At 41.3% G+C, this 14,500-nt stretch overlaps 1 protein-coding gene across 1 annotated transcript in view; it reads left to right on the top strand.

The window, feature by feature from the left end:
* Positions 1-14,500, top strand: part of MYRFL (myelin regulatory factor like) — a 123,147-nt gene that overhangs the window by 23,921 nt on the left and 84,726 nt on the right. The window contains exon 4 of the mRNA XM_035002139.1: positions 12,055-12,145. Within this exon, the coding sequence (XP_034858030.1) occupies positions 12,055-12,145 (91 nt within the window). The remainder of the gene's footprint in view (positions 1-12,054; positions 12,146-14,500) is intronic.

Raw genomic sequence — 14,500 nt, 5'->3', positions numbered from 1 at the left:
CAGTGAGGCGATACTCTGATATCTGATATCCTGATGGTAGTAACGTAAGAAACAATTGTCATGTATAGCAATGTGAGGTCATGTGTTCTAAGGAGAACGTGAGATGACTTGCTAGCAGAAAAGAGTGTCCCTCCCCTAGGGTGAAAGTGATCAATAGCCTCAAAGATTAGGAGCCGAGAAATATGCTTCCTGTGAATTTATGGCTGTGGGTGGTGGCCTAGGGCTTGGTGAACCAAGGCAGACCTGGGTTTGAATCCTGGTTCCTCTGCTTCTTAGTTGTGTGACCCTGGGCCAATTACTTAACATTTTAAAATTTCAGTTTTCTCCATCTGTAAAATGGGGATAATAACATCTACTTCTTAGGGTTATGGAGATTAATGATGAAATAAATAATAGTTATTGATTTTATGATAACATTTGCAAGTGTGAAGGAACCAAGTTGCTTGCTTGCTTGCTTTCGAAACAAGAATGAGCACAAGCCACACACACACACACACATATTTCTTTTTCAAAGGAACACTCCTGTCTCCAGGGAGTTATTACAACTTTTACATGTTCACATTAATTCCAGAGCCTTTATAATCATAAAATCCATTTATAGCCTGTAGTTGCCAAGCAACATAGGACAAAGTACCGAGTATTTCCTTTTATTGCAAAAGGTTCAGCTTTTACATATTGGTCTTGAAATCAACATTTTTCAGAAAAGACGGAACCATGAAAGTACTATATTTCCAAGGTTTTGTGAGCATTCCTTGTTTGGGGATAAGATCAAAGCTGAAAGGAATATATTGTTATTATTGTCCTGTCCGTGAATAGTCTCAAGCATTTTGTGCTAATTTTACGGTAAATCTGTAAGAAGGTCCAAAGATGGGACACTGCAAATTTAGTTTAAGGAGAGAACTTGCTTCACATAATCTACATTCTGAGGATGCTCTTGCTGTAGGAGAACTAGTTCTTTTATCTGTCAGTGTCTTTCCGGAAAGGCTGGGGTGATACAAAATTCATGTGAAGAATGTTATCTGCTGACCTTGGTAATTGCTGACCTCAAACACGTCATTCAACAAGGCATTGACAGGGTTTGCGGAAGCTGGCTTTGAGGCACATAACTGAATTAATTCTCTTCTTCTTGAAAGGTATTACTGCTTTTAATTATTTTTGTTGTTTTTGCCTGTGGATAATCAGGATGTAAAGGTTGGAAATCCAAAAAGAACTGAATAAATATATTACTGTATAATATCCTATAAAGTACCCCGGTACAACTTATATATATATATATATATTTTTTGAAGATTTTATTTATTTATTTGACAGAGAGAGACACAGCGAGAGAGGGAACACAAGCAGGGGGAGTGGGAGAGGGAGAAGCAGGCTCCCCGCAGAGCAGGGAGCCCGATGCGGGACTCGATCCCAGGACCCTGGGATCATGACCTGAGCTGAAGGCAGTCGCTTAACCAACTGAGCCACCCAGGCGCCCACAACTTATATTTTTAACAGCTCATAAAAGCATGTATAGAAACAGTTTTTAAAATTTGCACAGCTATTTCTCTATGTGTGTGTATTAAAACAGTACAAAAGCAGATTAGAGTATCTCAACTGGAATTCTACTCTCCTTGTCCCATATGCATTCTACACATGCAGTGAGATTCTATAGATGCAAAGGATGGAAGCAATGATCCTCTTTTCTTCCTTCCCTTGTTGGGTTATGCAAGCTCGTTGCTTTGAAACAAATCTGTTAAGTCACACAAGATGTTTTATATGCAGGAAGAGGCAGAAAGGACATCTACAAACTATTTCTTATAAATTTTCCAAGGTAGGAGCTGGTCAAGACTTCTGCTAAGAGTAAATGTACTTTGGGATAACTTCTGTGTGTGAATATAAAAGAGTAAGATCTAGCTATTAACATGACTAGGCTAATTCCGATTGATCGGTAGAAGGGCGCTTTAAAATCTATTATCCATGCATCTCAGGAAGTGTTGTGCCTTAAGAAGTATTTGGAGAACTTTTATTTCTTCTTTTTATCTGCATGGGGATAACCCAAAGACAATAGTCTGCTCCTGGGAGAAGCAGGCTCCTGTGTGAAAATCTGAATTGACCTTTCATATTATCCAGAGCTGGAAACCATGCTCAGGACTGGTCCTCCCTTTGCTGGCTGTTTATGGAAATGTTGGAAAAAATGAAAATCCATACCCAGCCACCAATTCTGACATTGTCTTATTTTGCCAGTTCATTCCTTACCCATCTTTAAAGTTTTCTTCTCACTCTTCCAGTTGTGTTATGCTTATTGATGGGAATTTGACATTTTACAAACTCTTTCATTTCTGTCCCTCATTGGTCCCTCTTGCAATCCTGAGAGGAAGGTGTTTTACAGATGAAAGAAATGGAGGCTTAAAGAAGCTGAAAGACATGTCTAAAACCACCCTGGTGAATGCCAGCGGTGGTGGCAAAATCTTAGTCTTCTCGTTCCAAGACCAATGCTCTTTCCATCTGAATACCACTTTGGTTTCCTAAAAGAAAAAGAGATCGTACTTGCCTTGGCTCCTTGGCTTCCCTATTCTAGGGTAGATGTCAGACTAATACTTCAGTAAACATAGCTGGCCTTTGGAAAAATCTCCTCCCTTTTGTCCTCCTCTCCCTTACCTATCCCCAGTCACTATGTTAATCTCCCACAAACTGGCCACTTGCTACCTCACTGCAACCACTTTCTAGAACAGGGCTGGCAAGTTCCTATCATTTGGGCCTTCATTTAACCCCCTGCTTTGATAAAGCTGATCTGCCCTGACTTCAGCGATTGGTTTATTGTTCCGAGTCCTGTGTTTGGGGGTGGGGACGAGGAGCAGAGAAGGAATAAAATGGGAAAGAAAATGCATTATGTGCTGAGCACTAGTAGTATTAAAGAAGAAATAAAACCCGTGATATTTGTTAAAGCCTAGTAAGGATGACTTTATTCAAGGGAGAGGCTAGCAAACAGGTATAGTGACCACTATGATGGAATTTTGCAATGGGGGAGAGAGACTGGGCTCAAATCTGGAATATGCATGGGCAAGTGGGAATGTATAGCCCAGGAGCAGGCTAAGGGGGGAGGATTCTGGCTAGACCAGCCTAACAGGATTCTTGCTGAGAGAGGGCTAGTGTGACCAGACATCACCTGGGGCAAGGTGGGGGGATGAGAAACCTGACTAGATATCAAGGGTGATCTGATATGGAGGATGGGGGATTCTGGTTAAACTGATTTGTCAGGATTCTTGCTAAAATTGGACAATGCAGACAGAAACATGAAAGTAGGCCTTGTTGAAAAGTTCAGAGGGGCCTGAGTAGAGTTTGATCTAGGAGTGAATCTGTCAGAGGAAGGATTACACATCACATTTAGTCTGTGAGCAATGCTCTAAGGTGGTAAAACCCCCCTCCCCCCAGATAAGGAAACAGGCCCAGAGAAGTTCAGTAGAACTAGAATTATCTCAAGTTGGCCTGATGGCAGTTCTCCAGATCTCATGCTTTTCCTTACCTTCACAATACATGAGGCTCCCTGCTTCTGGAACACCCTTCTCTGCCCTGTTCACCTGGCTAATTGCTGTTCACTCTTGAGGTCTCCACTTTGGCATCATTCCCTCAGGTCTTCTGTGTCTTCCACAGTACTTTGCACTTCACCTCGAAAAGCATGTATTGCCTTTTTCTGTGTCAGCCTCCTACCGACAACTGGAAGGAAGGGACTGTATCTCATTCATTCCTTTAGCCTCAGCAGCCAGGGACCGGCACATAGGTATCACTCCAACATATTTATCCAATCAATCAATAAAAACCCCAAGCCTAGTCTCCCTCCAAGTCTGCTGGATTTCCCTCCTTTATTTCTCACATCCGAGAAGACATGAGTCCTTGTCTCACACTTAGCTGATGACTCAGGCCTCAGTCAGTGCCCTGCTGGGCTGCCCCCTCCCCATCTGCCTGGCTTGGCGGGATAGGAAGGCATTGCTGAGGCAGGACGGGCTCTCCCGAAAGCCATAGCGTGGGGCAGCTTCCATGTCACATTTTGCTGAATTTGTGCCATGCGGGGTCCACCCACCCACTGGGGGACATTGATTTATTATTCAACACTGTACATTCCAGAGTATCCAAGCCACCTATAAAGCCTGGGGGTGGGTATCCCCACTTTAGCTGTCCTTCCTCTGGGACACCTTCCTCTTCATCCTTTCCCTTCTTCCTTCTTCCTCTTCCTCTTCTTTGGCCCTTGGCAAAATTAGAGCTTCTAATAGACCAAAGGAGAACAATAATTCTTCAACATCTTGAACATAAAAGAAATTAGATTCCTTGAGGTGTTCCTATACCACTTAAAAGAAAGGTTGTCAGCTTCTGTTTTCCACATTTCTCTTCCACAGTTAAAAATTAATATTGGTTAACATGCAGTTGATTGTGTTTTGTTCATTCCCGTATATATTAACTTTAGTATATGTTATTGAAGAGAAAGGGCACAAGGCATGAGAGTTTAATACTCATGTTGAAGGGTTGGGAGGAAGCTCGGCTGTAAGGCTCCAGAACTCCTGGAAAACTGGATTCCCAGACTCCCAGAAAGGCCAGAGGATCTTGCTTAACTTATATTTCAAGTCAGGAAAAGAAGTGTGAATCTGATAACCAACTAATGAGACATTGAACTATTTCCATGAAAATCAAGGTTAAATGGTGCAATAGACTGACCATTTTCCCCTCCTACTTTAAATCCTGTGCAAATGTTTAGATTATTCACTGAGTGAGAAGCCATGCAAATTGCCACAAGGGCAGCTCTCCAAAGGTGTTGAGCCCATCAGCCACATTGAGTGGCTCCTGAGTCTGTGAAAAAGCAAATTGGACACATTCATCTGGAACTGTCATAACGTTAATGTTGAATGATCATAGATCTACTACATTTTTAAGTTGTATACGGCAGACACCATCAGCTGCCTTCCCAGTAGTGGTCCAACCACTTTCTTTTCTGCTGGCGGAAGCTTTATCTATTCAGAGAGAAGAGGAGAGTCCTTGAGCTCAGGAAGGGTAGGCCCTAATGTAATTGACTTAAATCAGGTATCACAATCAAGTATCAAGTTTCTCCTCTCTCTCCCTTTGTCCTCATAATTCAGCAGCTGTAACTCTTCTTTTGCAACCCGTTCCATCATCCTTTTTATAAAGGGTAAATTCCTCTATTTACCAAAACACCTAACAATATTAATAATAATTTAATATGTCCTTTACATTTTTACCAAGAATGTTATTGTTTTTATTAGTTTTTGAGTGTTTTGCCCCAACCCTACTCTCCTTCATTCTTTTGCATGATTTTGCAGAAAGCAAGGTTGTTCAAGAACACATACATTATGGTATAGTAGAAAACACCTGAGCCCCTGCAAGATCAATTGTGTTATTACAACTTGAATAAGTTATTTAAGCAGGCTAAGGATATTTGCTCTTCTGAAAAATGGGGATAATAATAGCACCCATCTGATAGAATAAAATTATTGTGAGGATCAAATGAGAATGAAATGTAAAATCCTTAGCACAATAAAAAGAGTACATAAAAAGTGCTCAACAGATTTACCAAGTATTATTATTATTATTATTATTATTATTATTATTATCCATTAACCATCTCTCATGTGGCTTGACTAGTGATTCTTTCCCACTCTGTTGGATCTCCCCTGGACACCATATTTGTCAACATTCCTCTGAAGGTGTGGGGCCCAGGTCATCAAGGTTGCATCTGTGCATAGAGGAACAGGGACCTCAGCACCCTAGTTCTGTACTCAATGATTAGTATAATTCTACATTAGTTCTTTGTCTTCCTGATACTTCCTCATGATGGCCCAACTAAAAGACCTTTGTCTGTAGCACCTATTCATTTATAAGCCAAGTTTCCCCATCTCCTTTTTACATGATTTAAAAAGTCAATGTAGAGCTGAACGCTTAACCTGCTGTCATCTTGTCAGAGTTAGCCATCAAGCCAGTCAGCCTGAGATTAGACCTGACTCTTTCAAAACATATAGCTCCCTGCCTCCATCATTCGGGCCATCTGCATACTTGGCCAGTGTGCCTTCTTTATACTTCTGAAAATCACAAATAACATTATTGACAAGGAGGAGAGCAGAGTCATTTTATACTGAATTTTAGAATTTTCTCCAGGTTAGCATTTTGGGGTGTAGTTGTTCTCCCAGGTATAAGTTCTCCTAATCCTAATATAATTTCCTCTGCCTTCCGCCAGCTCAGTGACAAATATAACCATCCTTGACTGCCTCCCCCGAATCAGATGGAAGAACCCCAGGTGTCTCCTTGGGCCTAACTTACCACACTATGTTGGGGCTGCCTGTTCTTTTTCTGTGCCCCTCCCCTCCCTTGAGGGTAAGATCGAGTGTTGCTCACTATTGTATCCCCTGGTGGCTAGCACGTATGCACTTCATCAAATATTTATTAAATGTTGAATGAATTCATTAGCAATTTTGTTAAGTGTCTAGTTGAAGTCAAGAGACACATTTCCATGCAGAGCCTCCTAATCTGCTAGCTGGGAACCAGAACAGGCAAGGAAATGAAGTTCATCCACACAGCTGCCTGGTGGGCCCAGGCAGGCTCTTAGATGTCTTCTGCTGTTCTTAAGAGTCCAACAGCCAAGTTTTTAGTGATCCTTTCTAGAATTTTGCACCTGTGACAGTTCTGGAAAACATACGTGGGCGTTGTCATCCTGTTACACAATGTGCTTGAACTGTTTCTTTACTCAAGTTGAATAAAGGTTAATTTTCATTTTATCTTTTGATTATCAGGCACATAAATTTCAGGTGATTCATATCATGTTAAAGTCCAGAGACAGTCTTTTAATTTGGTCACGATTTCCAACAATGGCTCATGTTCACTGTGGTTTAAAGAACTGATTAGATTCTTCCTGGACCGACGTAGGACTACCTGTACAGGGAGAACTGGGGAGACTCCCAGGCTTCCAGGTCATTAGGTGGAGTTCCTCTTGGGAGCATTGCCCTGCTGCTCCCTTTTGTCTCAGTGCAAAAACAGGATGACATGACACCGGCCGGAGCAGATGAAATCCCCAAGCTCCTTCTCTGGCTCCTCACCCGACTGTCTCATTTTTCTCAAGGCACCAGCACAACCTCCCACCCAATCACCACACCAAAACAGGGACTAGTGAATTGCCTAGATTCCTTCCATTCAGTCACAGAGTCTAGTAGGCTTCTCCTCTCAAATACCACTCACATCCAGTGGTGTGCTGGTGAATGTTCAACAACCAACTCTTTGGGGAAAAAAATTCCCAATGTGTAGTGTTTGCCAATTTCCATGGTGTATATCCTCCCTCTATGGCCAATTTCAAGCTGTAACATGAAGACACTAAATACGGAGTTGGGAAGAGATGTGCACAAGCTCGTACGAGCTGGCTCCAGGGCACTGTGCTTTCTTCCACCTTCCTGCCCTAGATCAGAGTTTCATGGCCCTTCATGACCCAAGGATCTGTCCCTGCTGACTATTCTAACCTCATGGACCCCTGTTCCTGGAAGCTTTCCTGGTACCCTTTTGCTCCTGTTGGGTCATTTAAGTGACCCATAATGCCCTGTGTACATCTTCGTCGTCATATCACAATGCAATGGTATGTGTTTATGTCAGTCTTTCTCACTGATCTATGAACTCATTGAGCACAGAAACTGGCAGTAATGGTGAAGGGTAGTAGTTATTGAGCTGGGAACTATGCTAAGTATCTTAAATGCATTATCTCATTTCATCTTCACTCTAACTCTATAAGGTTGATGCTCTTATTATACTCATTTTACAGATAAGGAAATTGAGGCACGGAGAGGCTGGATAATCCACCCAAGGCTGCACAGCTGGCGGCACAAATCTAGAGCCAGATTTGATCCCAGGCCTGATTGTAGAACCAAGACCCTTGACTACTAAGGCTTCTTTGTCTTTGTGTGTCTAGCACTTGGCACTCTGCCTGGTCCATAGCAGGTGCCTTTTGATTGTGTGTTGAGTAATAAGGGAAGGCTAATGTTGGCAGTATCCTTGACTAGTTTCTTTGCTCTTGCTTAGCTTCAGTCTAATCTCTCAACAGCAGGCAGTATGACCTTTCAAAACTATAAACCTGGTCATGTAATCCATCTGATGAAAATGTTCCAATGTCTCCATAACTTTCAAGATGAATTCCTTACCCTGATACCTATGAACCTTCATGATCTGATGTCTGCTTGTTTCTTTAGATACACCTTCCACTATTCATAATCACATTTTTTCATTCAAATTTTATTACTTATCCAACAGATGCAGTATTTATTAAATAATTAGGCCTAACAAGGTTCCAGGCCTTGTTCTAGGATGTGTACAAAAAGAAGCAATCTCTTCCCTAGAGAAGCTTAGAGTTCAGTGGAGAGAGACAGACACACTTCACATAGCTGCTCAGTAGGTTGAAACAGAATTGCATCCAGCTCTCACTGGGGACCACAACAGGTCTTGCTCTCAGTCTCATATGTGTTCTTCACGTGGCTCTTGCCACGCTATTGGCACATTTCCAAAGGAGTCCTGCGGCTGAGTTTTTAAATTCATTTGCACATGCTCTTTTCTGTTCTTAGAAATTTTTCTTGGGTGCCTGGATGGTTCAGTCGTTGAGCGTCTGCCTTCGGCTCAGGTCATGATCCCAGGGTCCTGGGATCGAGCCCTGCATCGGGCTTCCTGCTCCACGGGCAGCGTGCTTCTCCCTCTCCCACTCCCCCTGCTTGTGTTCCCTCTCTCGCTGTGTCTCTCTGTTAAATAAATAAAATCTTTAAAAAGATTTTTTTCCTTAATAACCATCTACTTATCCTTGAAAATTCCTTCTCAAGTGTCGCCTGCAAGGAGTCCTTGCCACCACCACCTCACCCCGGCCAGCCTAACTGAAAAGTCCCACAGTATTCCTATCTATAACCATCCTAATGCTTAACACCATATACTGCGCTAGCTGATTTTCTTGTCCCTCTCACTGGGTTGTGAACTCATCTCTGATTTTATTCCTGCACACATAGTGGATACTAAGTGCATGTTGAATGAACGAATGAAACAGTCAGTGAAGTAATGATTGGAAATGTCGTCTTTACTCATCCAACTCTGACTTGGTAGTAGCTCTAAACACCACCATTAGATTTAAAATCCAGCTTTATAGAAGTTGGACAGAATATCCTTAGCAAATGAGAAAAGGAGAGCGTTTGGCTTCTCCTCTCCTCTCCTTTCTCTTCTTCTACCCCTCTGTCTCCTTCTTTGGGATATTTATGAACATTTCTGCTCGAATTTCTCATGAACACTGGTGTTTCAGAGGGAAAGTATTTTAATGTTTAAATCCAAAGGGCAACCATTGGGGATCCTCACTGCTGCTTTTTAGAATCTTTTAAAAACCTACAGTTATTGAAACAGACAAATTTTGTCATCTTGGCTGTTGTCTGAATACTCTGGGCAGTGATGCTGTGTGACAAAAGGTGAGAGTTGATAAAGGAAGGAACAGGGGGCATCTGGGTTGGGGAAAGTGATACGGGAACAGAGCATATCAGATGGTAACAAAAAAGGACTGGTCGGTGGTGGATGGGCAGGTGGGTGGAGGAAGCAAGAGCAATGAAAGGAAGGTCCTCGTGGTATGTACCCTACTCACACCTTTGGGGAGCACTTTTTCCCCAAAGGTCTGTGTATGTCTATTAGTAGGTCCTGTGGATTCAACTTGGACTTGTCTTTGGTCCTCCCTGGTGGATTGATCCTCTCACTATATGCTTTTTTCTTGTCTGGCCAAGGGCAGCAGGACAGGTTACCATGTGGCAGCTATCCCTGAGCTTAGAAGGGGAGGCAGAGAACTAGGGTGAGGAAGGGCTTTCTCTCTGAGAGTGATTTAAAGGGGTAGTTCTCTGGCACTCCCAGGAGGCCTGGGCAGCTTCTCCTGTTCTGAGCAGGACTCTGACACCCACAAAAGCCAAATGTAGAACAGGGTAGGATCAAAGCTTGAAACCAAGCCTCACTGACAGGGGGTGGGATGCTCAACAATGCCATCTCTGCAGGTTTCTGTGTAATAAGTGTTTAAGACATTTATAGCAAAGGGATTATTTTTAAAAGCATGAGATTTATTTTAACAGTCATTTAAGAGTTTCCCTGTGTGTGCAAAGCCTCCTGAAAACAATTTTATCTGACACTATGGATTTATCTTGTTGAGTAATTTCCTTTGAGTCTGGAAGGCACAGATGTGATTTTGGAGTCCCTGAGAAAGCTGGCTACTGCGGGGATCCTCTCTCCTTGTTCATTAAGGTGTTTGGACATGCCACATGGGGCAGGTCCTGAGAGCTGTAGACCATCTCCTATTTCTTCCTGGGGATGGTGGTGGGGGAGGGTGGGTGATGTAAAGCAAGTGATACATTGGTCAGGTCTTAGCATCTGTGGGCCACCTCCAGGTTTGCCTGGAGCAGTGTGTGTGTGTGTGTGTGTGTGTGCGCACACATGCTGTATAAAGCAGATGGGACACCAGCAGGGGATTCAGTGGGAAATTAAACAGATTCTTCCCTCCACCTGCTTCTCTTAGCAGTCAGCTTGACCAAAGCCCAAAGAAGCAGTAGAAGCAAGTCAGTCTTGCCTGTTGTTGGAGCATGAAATGGGGCGGTGATGGTGGGGAGGGGAGTGAACACATGCTCAAGAATCAGGGCAGCCTGCTTGGTTTTCCTGCATATCACTTACTAGCTGTGAGACCCTGGGCAAGCTAGTTAACCTGAGTAATCACTTTGCCTTCTCTGTAAACTGGGGATATTAGTGTCTACTTCCTAGGGCTGTTATGAGGATTAATGAGTCAGGTAAAGTGCCTCTCCTTTGGCTTAGCTCAGAGTAAGAAATCCAAACCACCTCGAATGTCCCTGAACAATTGTGGTGGCATTCAAAGTCATCTCCCTTCTGTTCTTATCCCACCAAGCAACCAGAACAAATTTCTTCATTTTTTTCTTTTTGTTTGTTTATTCATTTGGGTTATTTTAGGTTCCACACGTGGTGAAACCATATGGTATTTGTCTTTCTCAGTGTGACTTATTTCACTTAGCATAATACCCTCTAGGTCCATCCATGTTGTCACCAGTGGCACGACCGCATCCTTTCTGATGGCTGAGTAATATTCCCTTGTAGATGTATATACCACATCTTCTTTATCCATTCATCTACTGATGGACACTTAGTGGCTTCCGTATCTTGGATATTGTAAATGTTTCTCCTGAGTTTGCTAGGTATAGAATCATGTTATCTACAAACAAATACTGTTTTGTCCTCTTTATTATATATTCCTATGTTTTATATTCTTCTTTATTCTTTTTAAATTTTAACATCTTTATTATGATCAGAAAGAAACCAGTAAGTGTATTTTCATTTTTTTAAACCAATAAAAAGGACAAAAATATTGTGTTACATTTTGGGAAGTCTAACAAAAACGTGAAGCAAGATACTTCTTGATGAACTTAACTGGAAATAATCTGTCCAACCAACAAACCAACCAACCAACCAGCCAGCCAACCGTCCATGCATCCATGCATCCATGCATCCATCCACAAATGTTTATTGCCGCCTTTTTTATACCATAGATTCTTGTGGCTACTATAAGAAGTACATGGTCCCTGCTCTTTAAAGACTTCAGATGGAGAAACAAACACAAGGGAAAGCAATTGTAATAGTGCATAATGTAAAGCACAGGGTGTTAATGGAAGCACATAAAAAAGGGCACCTAAATCAGCCTTAGACAGTCAGGGAAGGTTGCTGGAGGAGAGTAACCTCTAAGGAGAGTTCTTTTTTTTAAAATTTAAATTCAATTAATTAACATATAATGTATTATTAGTTTCAGAGGTAGAGGTCAGTGATTCATCAGTGTTATATAATACCCAGTGCTCATTACATCATGATCTAAAGAGATTTCTAAAGGAATATTTGAATGGAAGAAAGATCACACTCTCAATAAATATATACTATTTAGTTGCTTTAAAATTCTTGGGTGCAGGCCTGTCCATGTTTTTAGATGCTAGCCATTCTGAAATCTTCATGAATCTCAGGACTTTTAATTTGCCTTTGCAGCTCAGGGGCCCAGTGACACTCTGGAGAACCCGGTGCTGGATACAAGTCTGCTGGAGGAATTCTTGGGCAATGATTTCGATCTGGGGGCCTTGTAAGTAATGAAAGCACTGCTCTCCATTTGATGTTTTAAAAGTTACGAAATAATTAAATGAGCTGGAAAGTGTTCCGTCCTCTTCTATTTTCCAAAAGGGCATGGATGGAGTTGGTATTGTTTCTTCTGGCAGTTTTCCTGAGTGAAGTCTGCTGGGCCTGGAATTTTCTTTATAGGAAGGTCCTCCCCTTCCAATTCAATATCTTTAATAGATATCAGGCTATTGAGGTTATCTGTTGGTAGTTACCAGCTTAGGCAGTTATTGTCTTCCGGTGAATTTATTCATCTAAGTTGTCAAATTCACTGGCATGAAGTTGCTTATCATATTCCCTTATTTTATTTTTAATGTCTGTAGAATCTATAGTGATAATCTTTTTGTTGTTCTTGATATCAGTAATTTGTGTCTTTTTATTCTTGATCCATCTGGCAAGAGGTTTATCAGTTTTCTTAACCCTTTGGAAATCCAGCTTTTGGTTAAATGTATATTCCTAATTGTTTTTCTGTTTTGTATTTCATTGATTTCTGCTCTCGTATTCTGATATTAACATAGCCACTCCAGCTTTCTTTTATTTTTAATTTACATACAGTAACATTCAATTTTTATCCTGTATATAGTTTTGTGAGTTTTGACAAGTTCATAGACTTGTACAACTACCATCATGATCAGCACAAACAATAGTTCCCTCACCTGAAACACTTCCTTTATGCTTCCCCTTTGTGGTCAGACACCCACCCCAGCCCCTAGTGACCACTGGTCTGTTCTCTGTCCCTATGGTTTTGCTTTTCTTGAATGTCACATAAATGAAATCTATGAGATAAAACATTTTTAGTATGGCTTCTTTTACTAAGCATAAAGTCTTTGATCAATAGTTCATTCCTTTTTATTGCTGAGAAAGACTCTGTTGAATGTTTATAATTCAGTTTGTTTATCTAGTTACCCATTCAAGGACATTTGGATTATTTCCAGTTTTTGGCCATTATGAATAGTTTCTATAAATATTAATGCCCAGGGTTTTTTTTTGTTTTTTTTTTTTTTGTTTTTTTGTTTTAAAGATTTTATTTATTTATTTGAGAGAGAGCGAATGAGAGAGAGCAAGCACATGAGAGGGGGGAGGGTCAGAGGGAGAAGCAGACTCCCTGCCGAGCAGGGAGCCCGATGCAGGACTCGATCCAGGGACTCCAGGATCATGACCTGAGCCGAAGGCAGTTGCTTAACCAAGTGAGCCACCCAGGCGCCCGCCCAGGTTTTTATGTGATCAAGAGTTTTAATTTCCGAGGTAATATTTATTTATTTATTTATTCAAATTTTTATTTAAATTCTAGTTGCTTAACATATAGTGTAATATTGGTTTCAGGAGTAGAATTTAGTGATTCATCACTTACATCATAAAAAGTGTTCATCATAGGATGTCCCCTCCTTAATACTTATTACACATTTAGCTCATCCCCCACCCACCTCCCTCCATCAACCTTCAGCTTTTTTTCTATCTTTTAGAGTCTCTTATGGTTTGCTTCCCTTGCTCTTTTTCCCCCCTTCCCATATGTTCATCTGTTTTGTTTCCTAAATTCCATATATGAGTGAAATCATATGGTATTTGTCTTTCTCTGACTTATTTCACTTAGCATAATATACTCTAGCTTCATCCACATCATTGCAAACAGCAAGATTTTGTTCTTTTTGATGGCTGAGTAATATTCCATTATGTGTCTGTTTTTGTGCCAGTACCATACTGTCTTGATGACTACAGCTTTGTCATATAGCTTGAAGTCTAGAATCATGATGTCTCCAGCTTTGCTTTTCTTTTTCAGGATTTTATATATATATATATATATATATATATGTATTCTTTATCCATTCATCAGTTGATGGACATTTGGGCTCTTTCCATAGTTTGGCTATTGTTGATAATGCTGCTATAAACATTGGGGTGCATGTGCCCCTTCAAATGTGTATTTTTGTATCCTTTGGGTAAATACCTTGTAGTGCAATTGTTGGGTCATAGGGTAGTTCTATTTTTAACTTTTTGAGGAACATCCATACTGTTTTCCAGAGTGGCTGCACCAGTTTGCATTCCCACCAACAGTGTAAGAGGGTTCCCCTTTCTCTGCATCCTCGCCAACATCTGTTGTTTCCTGTGCTGTTAATTTTAGCCATTCTGACAGGTGTGAGATGGTAACTCATTGTGATTTTGATTTGCATTTCCCCGATGGTGAGTGATGTTGAGCATCTTTTCATGTGTCTGTTAGCCATCTGGTTGTCTTCTTTGGAAGAATGTCTATTCATGTCTTTTGCCCCTTCCTTCCTTCCTTCCTTCCTTCCTTCCTTCCTTCCTTCCTTCCTTCCTTCCTTCCTTC

The sequence above is a fragment of the Mirounga leonina genome, unplaced genomic scaffold (genome assembly GCF_011800145.1).
Source record: "Mirounga leonina isolate KUSES-001 unplaced genomic scaffold, KU_Mleo_1.0 Mir_126, whole genome shotgun sequence".
NCBI classification, from domain to species: Eukaryota; Metazoa; Chordata; class Mammalia; order Carnivora; family Phocidae; genus Mirounga; species Mirounga leonina.
The sequence above is the reverse complement of the archived record's forward strand: the minus strand, read 5'-3'. Positions and strand labels throughout refer to the sequence as shown.